At 37.5% G+C, this 18,578-nt stretch overlaps 1 protein-coding gene across 16 annotated transcripts in view; it reads left to right on the top strand.

Moving 5' to 3' along the window:
- Positions 1 to 18,578, top strand: part of ANKRD28 (ankyrin repeat domain 28) — a 188,130-nt gene that overhangs the window by 160,004 nt on the left and 9,548 nt on the right. For all 16 annotated transcript variants that reach the window (XM_038002901.2, XM_008009212.3, XM_008009218.3 and 13 more), the window contains 9 exons: positions 344 to 370; positions 757 to 831; positions 5,320 to 5,521; positions 9,930 to 10,017; positions 10,120 to 10,237; positions 10,791 to 11,010; positions 16,688 to 16,775; positions 16,867 to 16,950; positions 17,901 to 18,046. In XM_038002901.2, the coding sequence (XP_037858829.1) occupies positions 344 to 370; positions 757 to 831; positions 5,320 to 5,521; positions 9,930 to 10,017; positions 10,120 to 10,237; positions 10,791 to 11,010; positions 16,688 to 16,775; positions 16,867 to 16,950; positions 17,901 to 18,046 (1,048 nt within the window). The remainder of the gene's footprint in view (positions 1 to 343; positions 371 to 756; positions 832 to 5,319; positions 5,522 to 9,929; positions 10,018 to 10,119; positions 10,238 to 10,790; positions 11,011 to 16,687; positions 16,776 to 16,866; positions 16,951 to 17,900; positions 18,047 to 18,578) is intronic.

Raw genomic sequence — 18,578 nt, 5'->3', positions numbered from 1 at the left:
TAAATTACGTTAAACTTTGCTTCCCTTCAAGGGGAAATAAAATTCAAGGAGAGTAGATACAAAAGAAAAGGGAGGTTGACAATTTAATATAGCGCTTAGAGCCCTGCTACAAAAATGACTGTCTTCCTACGTTATTATGGATCTTCACACCAAAATTTTAGACCTATGTATATAGATTTGATGTCTATTGTGATATGAAATTGTTTATTCAAAACATCTAATTTTTTGGAGCCAAATGAAGCACAGGTTTAGAGTAAAAGTTAGCAAAGCCCTGTGTAAGTTGAGACTTACTGTAGATGAATACTTCCCAAGCTAAATATTTTTGTTTTGACCTTTATTTCAGATTGCAAGTGAAACTCCTCTAGATGTTGTAAGTATTAGTCAATTACCTCCCACCAATTAGTATTACTCAATTCCCTCCTACCAGTTATGTTTATCTATTTGCTGTCATTAAAGCTGAAAGTGTTTTTACATATTAGGCGCAAAGATGGTGACAGAAATCTTGTGTACAGAGGGAAGGAAGATGTTTACTTCGTGGCAATTTAGTAGCATTTTCCCCAAACTCTTAGTTTGTAGCCTGTCTTCAAAGCTCTTAGTCTGTGCTCCTTATCCTTACTACACTTTCATAATAATCATGTTTTATAAGTTTGCTGAGTTGCCAAGTAATACTCTAAAGTGGATTTGAACTGGGGGAGTGGGAGAGAATAATTGCTGTAGTGTGTCTTTCTGACATTTAAAATGCCTCTGCTTTTTCAGTTAATGGAAACCTCAGGAACAGACATGCTGAGTGATTCAGATAATAGAGCAACAATAAGCCCTTTACACTTGGCTGTGAGTACTGCCTTCATAGCCAACTTGATGGCTGATTTACTGAAAATATCTAATACCTATTTGTGTTGACTCAAACTAGTACCATAAACTTTTGGTCCATGTAATAGTTATCATTGAATTAAAACTTTGAGAACTTTCTTTAATTCAGAGAATTATTTAATGTGCTGGGTTTCTGTTTTTTCTGTTTCTTGCTTTGGGGGAAAAAAAAAAAAGGACAGACAATGATCCTTAGACTTTTTCCAGGGCCTTCTGGGGAGAGAAAGGGAGAAAATACAGAAAATATGCCTGTGATGGTGAATTTTAAAATGTGCTGCCCTAGTGGAATGCCTTATAAGTTGGCTAAGCAGATGGTATACACACACATTCTGTAGTATTTCTACAATGTTTTGCTTACTTTGTGATCTTGGGGTGCTAACTGGTTGTGTGTTCACTGGTCCTTCAGTTGCTCACACTATAGGATTTGGCTACATTGTCTGTTATGTCTCTTCCACTTTAAGACTCCTCTAAATTTTTTTCCAGTGTCAATCACTAAATGAAGAAGGTTAGGGAAGAATGTGACAATTTTTTAAGTCAAATGAGAACTTATTACCTTAAATTTCAAGTAGATCCTAATCTAGCTTTCTGTACTGAAAGAATTTATTTTTGAGACAAAGCATGTTAGAGTTGTAGGGAAGGGGGGGTACTTTGAGAATCAGGAGACCAGGGTACTGTCACCACCTGTTTGTGAGATCCCTGACTTTTAGTAAAATGCTTATAAGGATGTATCCTTAATTCAGTGTGGAACACTACAAGTTCAGTGATTCATTTGAATGTTTCTTTTCATATGTATTATTATTTTTTCTCTTAATACTCTCCTTGCGTGTGTTTTAACACTGACATATATACATTAAATTTTCTGCCGTTTCTCCCCATGATACTTCCTATCATGTTTTCAATAACTAAGAAAGCATTCTTAAAGCTTTCTACTTCTTTGCCCTTTGAGTCCTTGGAAACACCATCACCTCTCCCAGACATGCATAGTAAATAAGTCTGACAAGGCAAAGCCAGCATGGAAGAAATAGCCATTTTACTATTGATGAAAAGAAATGAAGACTGAGCAGCATTAGCAGCAGCAGCATCATTCTCATTATAATAATTTCACTGTCATTTCTTGAGCACTTTCTAGGTGCCAGACTATTTCCCCCTTGCGGAGGTTCAACAAGTAGCATGTTAAAGACTCCTAAAAGCTCTGCAGTCTTTAGGACTTAGTTATCAGTTTAATGATGTTGTTTCCTTAGAAATTTCTCATTTGTATTCTCGCCACCCTTCAATTTGGCAAGTTTCTCTTTTTGTGCTTGCAAATTAACAATGTGCTATACATTGATCAGTGGGTTGGTCTTTCTCTCTCTCTCTCTCTCTCTCCCTCTCACAATTACTATTTTTTTGTCAGAGATTTTGTATGTGTATATGGTAGTAATGGTAGAAAAAGAAAACATAACGTAAGACATACCTTCTTAACCATTTCTAAGTGTACAGTTCAGCAGTGTTAAGTATATTTACATTACTATATAACCAATCTCCAGAATCTTTTTATCTTGTAAAGATTAAAACTAAAACTCTGTACCCATTAAACATCTCCCTATTTCTCCTTTCCCCAGTCCCTGGTAATACCAGCCTACCTTCTGTTCCTATGAATTTGACTAATCTAAATACCTCATTTAAGTGGAATCATAACAGTATTTTTTTGTGTTATGTGACTGGCTTATTTCATCTAGCAGAGTTCATCCATGTTGCAGCATGTGGCTGAATTTCCTTCATTTTTAAGCTGAATAATAATCTATTATGTATATGGCACATTTTTCTTTATCCGTTCATCTGACAATAGATGCTGGGTTGCTTCCATCTCTTAGCTATTATGAATAAGCGCTGCTATGACATGGGTAAACTAAATAGTGTTTTTAAGCTAAAAATTGAAATAATTTAGTAATTAGGTGCAATGAAATATGATTTTCCTTTTCATATCTATCTCTAGGAGGTTTTGAGAAGTTACTTTAATTTCTTATTCGAAACTCTCCCATTCAGGACAACTTGGTACAGTAAAAACATACTGATCTGAGCCTCAGGGAAACTGGTCTTGATTCCTAATTTTGCTCATACTGGATATTTGGGCTGCTTCTCTCAGTCCCATACGAGGATATCATTGGGGGGAGGCTCTGTGGCAAATCATCATGGCTCCTATTCATTCTCTTGTCTTTTCATTTTTATTTTTTATTTATTTTTTCTATTATTTTTCAGACAGTGTCTCACTCTGTCATCCAGGCTGGAGGGTAGTGGCACAATCACGGCTCACTGCAGTCTTGAACTCCTGAGCTCAAGTGAGCCTCCCTCCTCAGCCTTCTGAGTAGCTAGGACTATAAGCGCACACCACCATTCCTGGCTAATTCTTTTTTTTTTTGTAGAGATAAGGTCTCACTGTTGCCCAGGCTAGTCTCAAACTCCTGGCCTCAAGTAATCCTCCTGTGTTGGCCTGCCAGAGTGCTGAGATTATAGGTGTGAGTGACCATGCCCAACTTCATTTATTATTATTTTTATTTATTTAGAGATATAATCTCATTCTGTCACACAGGCTGGGGTGCAGTGGTACATTCCCAGCTCACTGCAGCCTGTACCTCCCAAACTCAAGTGATCCTTCCACCTCAGCCTCCTGCGTAGCTAGGACCACAGGCACATGCCACCAGGCCCAGCTGATCATTATTATTATTTTTTTTTTTGGCAGAGATGAGATCTCACTCTGTTGCTCATGCTGGTCCCAAACTCCTGTTCAAATGATCCCTCCACCTCAGCCTCCCCAGAGTCCTGGGATTATAGGTGTTAGCTACCGCAACTGGCTAACCTCTTCTTTGTATACTGTCTTCTATATAACGTATGGTTCCTCAGAGTTCATTCTTTCAGTAGCATGATTTTCATTGACCTGGTATTGAGGAACAAAGTTAGATATCCTAAAACAGAATTCTGCTACCTCTAGTCACTTTAATCTTTGAGATAGTCAAGCTTAAGTAATCAAGTTTCTACACAGATTCATTATAAAGAGATCAGTAAGGCCCAGAGCGACGTTATCTCTTGCTGCTACTTTCTGACATTTTCTACAAGAAATGGCATTGTAGTCCTTTGGAGTTTACTTATTTCTTTATGTCCTGCTCAGCATTTAGTCCAATGTAAATAATATATGTTCAGTTACCATGTTGGATTTTGAAATGACTTTTCTGGAAAGCCCTTTTATTAGACTGTATGAAGAAGGCAACTTCGGGCCAGGTGCAGTGTCTCACACCTGTAATCCCAGCACTTTGGGAGGTTGAGGTGGATGGATCACAAGGTCAAGAGATCGAGACCATCCTGGCCAACATGATGAAACCCTGTCTCTACTAAAAATACAAAAATTAGCTGGGGCGTGGTGGTGTGCGCCTGTAATCCCAGCTACTTGGGAGGCTGAGACAGGAGAATCGCTTGAACCCAGGGAGGCAGAGGTTACAGTGAGCTGAGATCATGCCACTGCACTCCAGCCTGGTGACAGAGCGAGACTCCGTCTCAAAAAAAAAAATAAGGCAACTTCAGTCTGACAAATCTTCAGTCTTACTCTTGTACAGCTAGGACAATGCCTGGTATGTGGTGATATTCAAGCAGGGCTCAGTTACATATTTCTTTGCTAAAAGAATTACTTCTTTTTTAGCTATGGCACATTATGGGGTGGGTATAGTCAGTTTAATTTGAGAAATCAGAATATTCAAGCACTGATTCAACTCAAGTTGCTAGCTGTCTTTGGAGTTGATGTGGAGCACTGAACTGTGATTAAGAACACAGACTTGGCTGGGCACAGTGGCTCTTGCCTGTAATCCTAGCACTTTGAGAGACCAAGGTAAGAGGATCACTTGAGGCCAGGAATTTTGAGACCAGCCTGGATAGCATAGCAAGACCCTCATCACTACAAAAAGTAAAAGAAAAATTAGCTGGGCGTGGTAACGTGTACCTCTGGTCCCTGCTACTCAGGAGGCTGAGGTGGGAGGATCACTTAAGCCCAGAAGGTCAAGGCTGCAGTGAACTATGATCACACCACTGCACTCCAGCTGGGGCAACAGAGCAAGACCTTGCCTCAAAACAAAACAAAAACAGGCTTTTTGGAATCAGACTTGAAATCAAGGCTTGAATAAATCCCTGTCACACATCCATTGAATGTCTGCCATGAGCCAAGCATTGTATACTCATGAAAAGATCACCTGTCATTTAAACTTTTATTATTTTTAGAATGCCTATTCCCTACCACAGTAGCCAACCTACTATGTTGATTATTAGAAAAATCTGTAGTTAACTTCCTGAATTCTCACTGTAGAAGTTTGGATTATCTTAAATAGGATGATAATATGAAGACAAGTTTGCTTATTTACATTTTTTAAAGTATTTAGGAAGTTAGTCTAAATATATGTTTTTAAAATTTACATTTTTATTTATTTCTAGGCCTACCATGGTCACCATCAAGCACTGGAAGTGTTGGTACAGTCTTTGTTAGATCTTGATGTCAGAAATAGTAGTGGAAGAACACCCCTAGATCTTGCAGCATTTAAGGGCCATGTTGAATGTGTGGATGTACTCATTAATCAGGGAGCCTCAATCTTAGTAAAAGATTACATTTTGAAGAGGACACCTATACATGCAGCAGGTATGCCGGATATTATGCTTGATTTATTTATTACTTCCTGTCTAATCTCTTTCAATTTCTGGTATATAGTATTTCTGGTTAATTGTCTTTAAAATTTTTGACCTTTTTTTTTTCCCCCCAAATCATATGGATTCTTTGACCCCACCAAATAACTTTATTCACACAAATGTCCCTTAATTTACAAAGCCTCAGTCATTCATAAACATTAGGAGTATCCACAGCATTCAAGGAACTTAAATATAGTGTATTATACCAATCCAAGTAAACCAAGTACAAAAAATATTCATATAAAGTTGCTTACATGTAGATCCTAGATTACCAGCTTCTGTGCAAAAAAGGAAATAAAAATAGATTTATTAACTAGTATTTGAAACTAACTTTGTGCCTGGCTTAAAACCTCCCTCATGCTCAAGCCTGTCCCACACAAGTGTTTAAGAAGTCATTAAAACTCCCCTGCTCTCGGCCGGGCGCGGTGGCTCAAGCCTGTAATCCCAGCACTTTGGGAGGCCGAGACGGGTGGATCACGAGGTCAGGAGATCGAGACCATCCTGGCTAACCCGGTGAAACCCCGTCTCTACTAAAAAATACAAAAATCTAGCCGGGCGTGGTGGCGGGCGCCTGTAGTCCCAGCTACTCGGGAGTCTTGAGGCAGGAGAATGGCGTGAACCCGGGAGGCGGAGCTTGCAGTGAGCTGAGATCCGGCCACTGCACTCCAGCCTGGGCGACAGAGCGAGACTCCGCCTCAAAAAAAAAAAAAAAAAAACTCCCCTGCTCTCATGAAAAGAAGCTCCTCTGCACAAAAGATTTAAGTGCCCCCAAGTAGCTCCCTTCCTCCTGTGGCCTCTCTTGGAAAACAACCTGGGCAGCCTCCTTGCTGATACCTTCTGCAATTTTAGGGGCCCCTCACGGGGCAGTGGCAGTGGATTCATCTTTTGATGATGGTTGCAGATGCTAACATTGGCCAATTCTATGTCACACCTACTGGTTACCCTTTGAGGGCATTTCTCCAGACAAAAGCCCCACTACCGCCAAAGCTTAGGTAGGGCCGGATCAGAGATGCCCCTGTGTTGTTTTGAAGGCTGTGCTATAGCCTGGACTTATCTCTGGACTTCTCCCTCTAAAATCCAGTGGCCTGAAGAGCTGAAAAATGTCAACTTGGCTCTTCAAAAGTTTCCAGACCCAAGGAGATTACCAGGAACTACAACTCTCTGGGGAAATGTTTGACTTTAAGTGATAAAATGATTGTATTCTCAGGGAATATCAACAACAAGATTATCATCACTTAAAAAATTTTCTGCCTTGGAAGTTGGGTTTATGTAATAATCTAACTTCTGAAACACTTTATCAACAAAACAATGCAGTATTTCTTTCTGGTAGAAGTTATTTTGGATTGGTATAATCTTTCATTTAACAAGTGATACACATTTTGACTTACTTTACCAGTGTACTGCATTAAACATTTATGCAGACAGGATTTACAGAGCGATTACTTTATGCAAGAACTATTCCATATTGTGATATTATGATGTAGCAGATAGGTTAAAATATGAAAGTCTATAACCAAGTCAGTGAAATGACTTGTTACCCACTGTGTATCACTGGCAGATGCAGATTCACAACTCTCTATTTTTATAGCGTGATCCTTAAGAATGCATTTGAATTTTTTTTTCTAGTCCTTTGGGAAGCTTACATTTTAGAAGACGGTTGATAACACCCACTGTTGCTCCCAGAGCTGCCTTTCAAAGCTATCAGATGTTCAAGTGGGGCTGAGAAAAATATTTTAATAATAGATTAGAACCGCTAATAAATGTATATACACTACTATATGGTTTGCACAAGAGGTTAAAATGCATTACTTGCTGTTATCTTATTCTGAAAAAGAGTGAAGTTATATATCAGTTTGCAAAACTTGGTGGCGCATGCCTGTATTCCCCACCTAACTTGGGAGGCTGAGGCAAGAGGGTCACTTGAGCTCAGTTTGATTGCACTGTAGGCAACATGATGAAACCCTGTTCCTAAAATATAAAATAAAGAAAATGTGGCACATATACACCATGGAATACTATGCAGCCATAAAAAAGGATGAGTTCGCGTCCTTTGTAGGGACATGGATGCAGCTGGAAACCATCATTCTCAGCAAACTATCGCAAAAGCAGAAAACCAAATACCGCGTATTGTCACTCATGGGGAGAACTGAACAATGACATCACTTGGACACAGGAAGGGGAGCATCACACACCGGGTCCTATTGTGGGGAGGGGGTAGGGGGAGGGATAGCATTAGGAGATATACCTAATGTAAATGACGAGTTAATGGGTGCAGCACACCAACATGGCACATGTATACATATGTAACAAACCTGCACATTGTGCACATGTACCCTAGAACTTAAAGTATAATAAAAAAAAAAATAAAATAAAAATAAATTTTGTACACTGGATGAGATCTGTGAAAAATAAGTACATTTTTAAAATATTAATCTACCACTAGAAAAATTATATCATAATTGCAGTTCATATGCAGAACTAATTGAAAGCTTGCGTGGAGTGGTTGCACTCTTAATAGGTAAATACTGAACTGAGACATTAGCCAGTCCCTTAGAAGTAGTTAACCAATGCCATATAGTTCAGCATAAATCCTACCCACAAAAGGAACCACAGGTTACTGTTAGTGCCTGCCTACTCAATAAATGCAAGCCTTGTATCTGTAGATGCCTTTCAAATTTGGAGATCTTTAGAGAGCGTCTATAAGCCATGAAAAGAACACTGAGGGTTTTTTTCTGGAGGTTTACCAGTTCTTTCCCACAGTGATGCTGTGCTTGGTGTTTGGGTATTGAATTTAGATGACACAAACATTCATCAGTAGCTACTGTGCACTGAGTGTAAAAGAACTGATTTGAAAAATGATGGGCCAAACAAGATCTTCTTGGACATCCCCAGGTGTTATGACACTGTTTTTTGTTGCTAAGCTGTGAGAGCTGCTGGCAGAGTGCAGCATACAGATTGGGCTAGGGTGGGAGAGGTGGTTTAAGCCACAAGTTTAATAACTATTAGTATTTAATATAACTGTCGGAACGTACTGTAGAATATTCGGCACCTAGCTAGTTTTTGCTGGTTTTGTCATCTTTTAATTAGAAGAAATAGTGATAGATGTTCTTTTCTGTATCATATGCACGATACATTTTTCTAATGTATTTATTTAAACATCAGACTTTATATATATGAACAGGACCTGAATTTTGCAGAGGATTTAACTTACTTCAAAAGCTCTTTTCTTTGGACTACTTCTACTTATACCCTTGCCCATTTTATGTATTTGGACTTAACACATGCATTCTTTAGATGTATAATTTTTCTTGTACCATATATATATATCATTTGAAATTATTTCAGTGGGAAATAACAGAGTACCCTACTGAAAATAGCTTAAGGGGTTTAGTCTCTCACATACAATGTCCAAAGGCAAGCTGGGCATGGTGGCTCACACGTGTAATTCCAGCACATTGGGAGGCCGAGGCGAGTGGATCATGAGGTCAGGAGTTCAAGACCAGCCTGGCCAAGATGGTGAAACGTCATCTTTCCTAAAAATACAAAAAAATTCGCCAGGTGTGGTGGCGGGCACCTGTAATCCCAGCTACTCAGGAGGCTGAGGCAGACAATTGCTTGAACTCAGGAGGCAGAGGTTACAGTGAGCCAAGATCGCACCACTGCACTCCAGCCTGGGCGACAGAGCGAGATTCTGTCTCCAAAAAAAAAAAAAAAAAAAAAGGCAATATCCAAAGACAGATTCAGTTCCAGGATTGGTTGATTCTACAATGGTGTCAGAGCTCTGGATTAAATTCTGTTATTCTCTTACATTTGCATTAATGTTGCAGGAATCATTGCTGCTACTTTTAAGGATTGTATCTAAAATCAGAAAGGAAAGGGGGCTTTTCATTATCAGAGATAAAAGTGTTTCCCAGCAGCCTCTAGACTTATCAGCATCTCAGTAGTCAGACCTGGTCCCTGTGCTGCTCACCTTAAAACTGATCGCTGTCAGAGGAGAATGGGGTTGTTGTGATTAACTTGGTCTAATCATGATACCATCCCTTTGCTAGAGGCAGGGCACTCTTCCTGACCACACTGCCAGACAGCTAAATAAAATGAGCATTCTTTTAGAGGCAGATGATAGGGGATGGGTGCTGGGTGGGCAGTCTGCCTGTCATGTTTTACAGTGAGGAATTCATATTTGTTCAGCTTTAACAATCAAAGGCCGTAGAAACCTTCTTTGTACCTATAGTTTTCATTCTTGCATATTAAATTCAGTGAAACTATCCCAAAATTAAATTCTGGAAGATGTGCTCTAAGATGGACATTTTCTATTTTATCATTATATGTAATTATTGAAATGTTTAAATTTCACTTTACAGCAACAAATGGTCATTCAGAATGCTTACGGCTATTAATAGGAAATGCAGAGCCACAGAATGCAGTAGATATTCAAGATGGAAATGGACAGTAAGTTTCGATAAATAATTGTTGCATCGCAGAAGGGCGTATTTCGAAAACCAGAGTACAGTCTTAAGTGATAGCACTGAACCTATTCCTGTTGTTGCTCAGGACGCCTCTGATGCTATCTGTTCTCAACGGGCACACAGACTGTGTTTACTCACTGCTGAACAAAGGAGCAAATGTAGATGCCAAAGATAAGTGGGGAAGGACAGCGTTGCATAGAGGGGTAAGCAGAAATATGCTCTTTCCTTTCAAAAAGCCTTTATAACTTCATATTACCTAGAACTGAACTAGGTTATGTTTATTTTCCCTTCATTAAATGTTCGTCAAATAGTCTTGACCATTTCTTTCAGTATCTTAGTTTTTAAATGCTAATTTTGAACAATTACAAAGTACAACTTAATCTAGAGAACAATGTTAGAACAAAATTTTAAAACTCTAAAACTTTGAGTAGAATTAATGTCAATTTGACTTTCCATTATCTCACTTATTTTCTTATACACCTTAATCTTTTTTCACCTTTGAAATATCATTATTTTCACTGAATACCAAGTTTCTCTCTTCCTGTTTTCATACTATTTGCATTTTAACAGAGTTGTTGCTTTAACTGAATTTTTAAACCACTTCCAATAAAAATACAGAATTACTCCTAAAAGGATAAGTGGCTTTAATTGATGGAAGGATATTGGAGTATGGTCTTTAAAGTTTTTAATTAGCTGAAATTGGCATGTAATATTTAGCATAATATGTTTGACTACCTGTAAATTATTTTCTTTCAGGCAGTTACAGGCCATGAAGAATGTGTAGATGCATTACTTCAACATGGTGCTAAGTGCTTACTTCGGGATAGCAGGGGCCGGACGCCTATACACCTGTCTGCTGCCTGTGGACACATTGGTGTTCTCGGAGCCCTTTTGCAGTCAGCAGCATCTATGGATGCAAATCCAGCCATAGCAGACAATCATGGATATACGGCACTTCACTGGGCTTGCTACAATGGTTAAGTATACAAACACAAATGCATATCATTCTGTGCTGAACAGAGATAAGTATAATATATTCAGATATTAATGAAAATGACATATTTATAAGGCAAATTTTAAGTTTAAAATTAGCAAAAACCTTGGGAATAATCTGTGTAGGCTCACTTACTAATAATAATTACTGTGTAGGCTCACTCCTGTCCTTTGTCATGCTAAAGCCAAGACACTAGTTGTCAAAGATGTTCTGAGATAAGCCATGAAGTATTTTTGAGGTTTTTCTTTTCTTTTTCTTTTTTTTTTTTTTTTTTTTTTTTTTTTCCGTTTTGGTAGGGTCTTGCTATGTTGCCCAGGCTGGTTCTGAACTCCTGGCCTCAAGTAATCCTCTTACCTCAGCCTCCCAAAGTGTTGGGATTACAGGCATGAGCCACCATGTAGCCTGAAGTTTTTCTTAGATCTTTGTTTCAACAAATATTTAACATTTTTAGGAGGTTTTTACAATGTTTCCATTGCTTTTATATAGTGTGCTTGTATTTTGATTGTGTTCTTTTACTTTTTTTCTTTTTAGAGTCCCACTATGTTGCCCAGGCTGGTCTCAAACAACTGGGCTTAAGCAATCCTCCCACCTCGGACTCCCCAAGTGCTAGGATTACAGGCATGAGCCATCGCACCTAGCCATGTTCTTTTACTTTCTAAATAAAATCGTATTAGGGGAAAAATGACCAAAAGTAGGAGAAACAGTGAAATGTATCACATTCTAAACTGAAATCTATGTATGTTTTCTGAGCACATTGCAAGATAACATTCATATATTACCACTAATATCCATGCTCAGTGTTTTAAAGGAATAAATCCCTAGCAGGTCTGAGAATTAGAAACTCTGCTACATGGTTAGAAAAGATTTTCTTTGGCCTCCTACAGGCTCACAGTCATAGTCATTGGTTTTATAGGTAGACTCACAAAAGGTCACTTAGGGAAACATAAAGCTACTTTGAAGGTATAGATGTTAAAAATGCAGTTTGGCTTATGAAATGCCACTAATTAAAATAATTTATGTAATGAAGTATGTTGAGATATTTTTTCCTTGTGCAGGGCAATAGATTTGATCATCTTAGAAAACTCAGGTACATTATATATAGTACAAGCATCAGTGTTGTCAAAGTTCAAGCTTCAGGCTTTAGCAGAGAAATTAGAAGTTTTTAAAATTTGTTTTCAATTTCAGTATAGCTTCAAGATTAATGTTAATTATGACAGCAGATCTACAAAGCTGTAGTTCACAATTCTGATAACCTTCCCTCAAAGTGTAGAGAAAATATAAATTGCCTCTTTATATAAATATCCACTTACTAAAATAAATAAGTATAACGTCTGTTGTAAAATCAGACTGCCTTACCAGGAAGTTGAGATTTGCTATCTTTCTGTAATACGCTGTTTCATAGTTCTTTCACTGGGAGCTGTTTTGACAAAGTTATCAAGTTAAAGCAAAAGAGGAAAAAGCTGAATCTTGTAAAATTATAACTTCATTAAATGTTTTCACAAGTATTTCTGAGATACAATATTTTGATTTTCATATTAGTCCTTATGCCATAGTTGGGAGTTGCATTCTTTTGCTGTGAGAACATTTTGGGTTCTTGAGGTTTGTCCTATGATTACTGTTGGTTATCCTTCAGCTGAGTACTGATAGTATCATAAAAACTTGAATAGTTAAATCTATTGCTCATTCAACAAGCTTAGTTTAGTCTCTTTGTTTTTTACTACCTTAAATCCTTGACCAAAACAGTTTTGAAACTATAAAACCTTTGGGGTTTAACTTCTCTTTTTCCCATTTCTACTCACTAAGGCAAGTAGAAATGAGTGTAGTGAAGTGGCCAGAGACTAGTATTCATACTATCACAAAGAAGTATTTTGCATTGATATTTGATTTGTTTCTGTAATGTGACTTGACATTTTACAAGTATAAGGAAAAACCAAAATAACTAATATAGTGGGAAAATATATACAAATGTGAGTTGTGTTTCTGTAAAAAAGTCAGTGAGATAAAACTGTTTAGAAGCAAAGACTTACTGCTTGGTTTTTAACAAAATATATCCCTGAAGATGAACCATTGGAAAAATCACAGTGAGGTATTTTTCCTCAGGAAGAGCATTTAGTTGTAAATGTACGGCTGTAACTGTCCTTTGGAGAGTTGCTTTCTATTACAATGTTTCTTATCAGATCTATATGTACAACAGTTTCCCTAAAGTGAGTTCCTACTCTATCACTACTAAATTTAGACTCTAAGCACGTTTTGTACAAGAGACAGAATTTTGCAAGAACTGCATGCGTGGTTGCCATTTAAAGATCATAACAAATGTGTCTGATTTTCAGCCTGTAGCAAAATTGTGGTGATGCCGAATTTGAGCTGGAAGGAATTAAATGTGTGTTGGCTATATGCAGTAAGCGACTATATAGACAGTCTAAAATAAATACCATATTTATAGCCAAAATCCCATTTTATAATTTGGCATCCTGAAAGTAGAATATGTAAAATGGTTTTACTTTAGTAATTATTGTACAGCTGTAAAGAAAATTGGAAGCACTCCAACAGAACAGAAAACAACCTTTCTCTCAAAATTGAAATGATGGCCAAGTTTTAGAAAAAACTGGCTGTAGATACTAAAAGTTCACAATTTCAGTTTGTATAGTCATTCAGTCACAGAACTTAAGAATACTTATTTATTCCTTTAAAAAATGTGTTCATTTTTATGAAGCTCTGAACATCCTCAGAATAGCCTCTGAAACTCAGGAGGACCCAGTTTACCGTCCTATCTATCTTTCATAAATGATGATAGAAAGTTATGAGATTTTCTGCTTAATATCACCCAATAATGATTTCTGGAGGTGACCAAGGGGACCCACTGTTCCCTTTTCTCAGTCTGTACTCAGATAGTAAGTGGTTCTCAAACCCTTTGGTCTCAGCAACTATGGATTGATACTGACTGTATTAGAAATTGGAACTGGGAAATTTTAAATACTTATTGATTTATTTAAAAATAATGTCTATTACATGTTAACATAATCTTTTTTATGAAAACTATTTTCCAAAAGTATTTTCTTTTTAGCGAGAAGAGTAGGACATCTCTTTATAGCTAATTTAAGAGAATAGTTGGGTTCTCATCTGTGTTTTTATTCACATCTTTTTTGCGTCACCCCAGGGTTTTCCCCAGGCCACACCTTAAGCACCCATATACCTGGAGAATGGGAGGCTCTTAAGTCAACAATGGACAACTTTCCATTGCTGTATCTTAGTAATGAGTTAACATTCAGCACAATGGAATTAAAGCAGTTTCTCAACCTCAGCACTGTGACCTTTTGGGCCAGATGATTGTTGCAAGGGACTCTCCAGTGCATTGCAAGATGTTTAGCAGCATCATTGGTTTCTACCCACTAAATGCCAGTTGCACTGTCCCACCTTCAGTTGTGATAAACAAAACTGTCTGTAGGCATTGCCATGCACAATATCTCCTGATGGGTAAAATCCGCTTGAAAACTACTAGATTAGAGAAAAGAACTGACAAAAGATGGAACACAATTACAGGTTTTTCTGAAAATTACTTTTCCACAATTATAGGATAAAGTTTAAGCTGATTAAGTTTGAGTAATTTAAAAAGAAAGGAAAATATAACAAGACTTTGGTAGGCAAATATTAAACCATGAAAGTATATAAAGAGGCCACATAAGAATCTAATTTATTCCTAAAGTAGATCCTAAATAACTCATAAAGTAAGCAACATTTTAGTTGTAGTAATTAGGGTATTAAATTAAAACCCTGGCTCTGGAATTAGGGTTAGAAAATTTGAAGTTTGGATTTTTCTGTTTTTCAAGTTACTGTTAAAAACTATGGAGCAGATATTGATCAATAATCAGTACAGTCAACCCTCCATATCCATGGGTTCGCCATCCGTGAATTCAGCTGAATGTCGATCAGAAATATAGTTAGGCTGAACATGTACAGATTTTTTTGTCGTCATTATTCCCTAAACAATACAGTATAACAACTATTTATATAGCATTTACATGGAATTAAGTTGTAAGTAATCTAGAGATGACTTAAAGTATATGAGAAGATGTACATAGGTTATACACAAATAAACCATTTTGTACAAGGGAACTGTATAAGGGACTATGGATTTTTGCTGTCAGTGAGGAGTCCTGGACCCCATCCCCCGAGAATACCAAGGACTGGATACTTGTCCTTTACCACAGCAATATCACTTTGGTAGGAAATTGTCCTACAAAAATACTTCCTAAAATAAAAACAAAATGTTGGGCATGGTGGCTCATGCCTGTAATCCCAGCATTTTAGGAGGCTGAGGCAGGCAAATCACTTGAGCTCAGGGATTCAAGACCAGCCTAAGCAGCGTGGCAAAACTTCATCTCTACAAAATATCAAAAAATTAGCCAGATGTGGTAGCCTTGCACCTGTTGTCTTAGCCACTCAGGAGGCTGAGGTAGGAGGATCACTTGAGCCCAGGAGGTTGAGGCTGCAGTGAGCCATGATCATGCCAGTGCACTTCAACTTGGGCAACAGAGCAGGACCCTGTCTCAAAAAATTGTTTTAGTAAAATTTAAAAATGCCAGAATGTTTCATTACAGCATTGTTGATAATATCATAAAGAATTTTTTTAAACTAACAATCACTTTAAAATCCATAATTAGATTAAATAATTTCATACACTTTGATACTGTGAAGCTCTTCAGAACACTAAAGAATAAGATTTTAGCCGGGCACAGTGGCTCACGCCTGTAATCCAGGCACTTTGGGCAATGGAGGCGGGTGGATCACCTGAGGTCAGGAGTTCGAGATCAGCCTGACCAACATGGTGAAACCCCGTCTCTACGAAAAATACGAAAAACATTAGCTGGGCATGGTGGTGGGCGCCTGTAGTCTCAGCTACTCAGGAGGCTGTGACAGGAGAATCACTTGAACCTGGGAGGCAGAGGTTGCAGTGAGCCGAGATCGCGCCCCTGCGCTCCAGACTGGATGAAAGAGCGAGACTCCGTCTAAAATAATAATATTTCTATATATGCTATTATGGAAGGATATGTGTAGTTAATACTAAGTAAAAAGCAAGTTGCGGAATTAAACATCCCATTGCCATTAAAAAAATAAATAGCACAGTCATCTCTCATTTGCTGTTGAGGATTGGTTTCCAGTACCCCTTATGAATACCAAAACCAACAGGTGCTCAAGTCCCTTTTAGAAAATGGGATAGTATTTGCATATAACCTATGCACATTCTCTACTATACTTTAAGTCATCTCTGGATTACTTATAATAGCCAATGTAATGTAAATGGTATGTAAATAATTGATATGCTGTATTTAGGGTATATGACAAGAAAAAAAAAGTCTGCTCTGTTTTTTTTTTCCCCCAAGTATTTTTAATTTGGGTTTGGTTGAATTGATGGATGCAGAACCCATGGATACAGAGAGCCAACTATATGTATGTATGCGCATGCAGTTGTATATGCCTAGAAATTTTCTGGAACTACTGGTGGCTTAACAGCTACCAGTGGTTATATTCCAGAGATGGGAACTGGGAGATGGGATGGGGGAGAGACTTTTACATTTTTCCTTTAAACATTTATGTGTATCTGTGATTTTTGCCAGTATCTCCTTTGAATTTTAATATCTGGTTCTTTACATCTATTTAGGTCACGAGACATGTGTAGAACTGCTTTTAGAACAGGAAGTTTTCCAGAAAACGGAAGGAAATGCTTTTAGTCCATTGCATTGTGCTGTGTAAGTAAAGCCAGAATGAATCAGACTTGGTTTGAGTGTTTTAAGAAATACACCATTGCTGTGAGAATGATCACCATGTTACCTTACACAGGATAAATGACAACGAAGGTGCTGCTGAGATGTTAATTGATACATTAGGTGCCAGCATTGTGAACGCCACAGATTCAAAAGGAAGGTAGGAATTCAACTATGTATTAAATAGTTTTAGCCAGGCACAGTGGCTAATGCCTATAATCCTAACAATCTGGGAGGCCGAGGTGGGAGGATAACTTGAAGCCAGGAGTTTAAGACCAGCCTGGTCAACATACTAAGACCTGCATCTCTACCCAAAAAAAAAGACATGATGATGCATGCCTGTGATCCCAGCTATTCAGGAGGCTGAGGCAGGAGGATCACTTGAGCCCAGGAGTTTGAGGCAGCAGTGAGCTGTGATTGCACTACTGCATTCCAGCCTGGGTGACAGAGTGAGATCCTGTCTCTGCCCTACCCCCCAAAAAAGTTTTATTTTCAATAAGAAATAAATTTTAACTACTGGCCTGGTGTGAGAGAATTTACAGAAAACCCATTATTATTTAAAAGTTGATTTTTATATTTGCAAGTATAAATTGTTATAAGATCTCAATTATTTTTACATTATAAACGGTTTTTCTATTTATAGATTTTAGGAAATTTTCCTCCTTTAAACTATTTTAAAATGTAAATTTTTCCCCTTTCTTTAGAAGTTGTTTGTTTCCCAGAGATAATTGTTAACAAAGTTAAAAGTTTTCTAAATAGGAATAAAGGCTAGAAGAAAGTCCAGCAGTTGTAAGAGGTGGTGGTATTCAGGTCAGGATTTATTTCTTTCAAAATTTCCTTTAATGATGTAATGTTATTTTAGCAATTTTGTAATTAATCTTTACTTCATACTAGTTCTAGTTTAATTAAGGCCTTCTATATTATTGAAAGTACAAATTTCTATGGGAGAAATTAGTGAGCTCCATTGAGCCTATTTGTTTGTATACAGGCAGTGCTTTTATAGCCTAATATGTAAACCCTTAAAAACTGCATGTCACAAATTAAAGAATATTTTTCCAGCATATATAACATTCAAATTTAGTCATACGTTTCAATTTTCCTTTATCACAGAACTCCTCTGCATGCAGCTGCCTTCACAGACCATGTAGAGTGTTTACAGCTGCTGCTGAGCCATAATGCTCAAGTCAATTCTGTGGACTCTACAGGGAAAACACCTCTTATGATGGCTGCAGAAAATGGACAAACAAATACAGTTGGTAAGTAAACTTCTTTAAAATTGTATTTTCCTAAGTATGTGTATCACTTATTTATAACTTAGATCCCAAGACCTCTGACTTCAGCTAGTTACCTTACCACTCCTAAGACTTAAAACCTTTTACCTGTTTGCAATCCACATTTTCATTTAGGGATACAATGTTTTAGTTTGCCCTTACTGATTGAGGAGTCTACTTTACGATGGCCCTATAACATCGTGGTGAAGAACACTGACTCTGGAGTTGGATTGCCTCAATATGAGTCCTAGATCTTCCAGCTAAATGACCTGATGCCTTGCCCTCAGTTTTCTCATTTACAAAATGAGAAAAATAACAGTATCTACTTGGTGGGTCGTTGTGAGGTTTAAATAAATTACTATAAATCCAGAGCATATAAAACAGTATTTAAAATTTAGTGCACAGTCACAAAATAAATGTTAATTGCCATTGTTAGAGTGTGTGACTTATACAACAATATAATTGTCTTATACAATTATATGAAGATACAGTATATATGTTATATATTACAATATTT

This window comes from Chlorocebus sabaeus, chromosome 15, assembly GCF_047675955.1.
Source record: "Chlorocebus sabaeus isolate Y175 chromosome 15, mChlSab1.0.hap1, whole genome shotgun sequence".
Taxonomy (NCBI): domain Eukaryota; kingdom Metazoa; phylum Chordata; class Mammalia; order Primates; family Cercopithecidae; genus Chlorocebus; species Chlorocebus sabaeus.
This window is presented reverse-complemented; position numbering and strand designations above follow the sequence as displayed.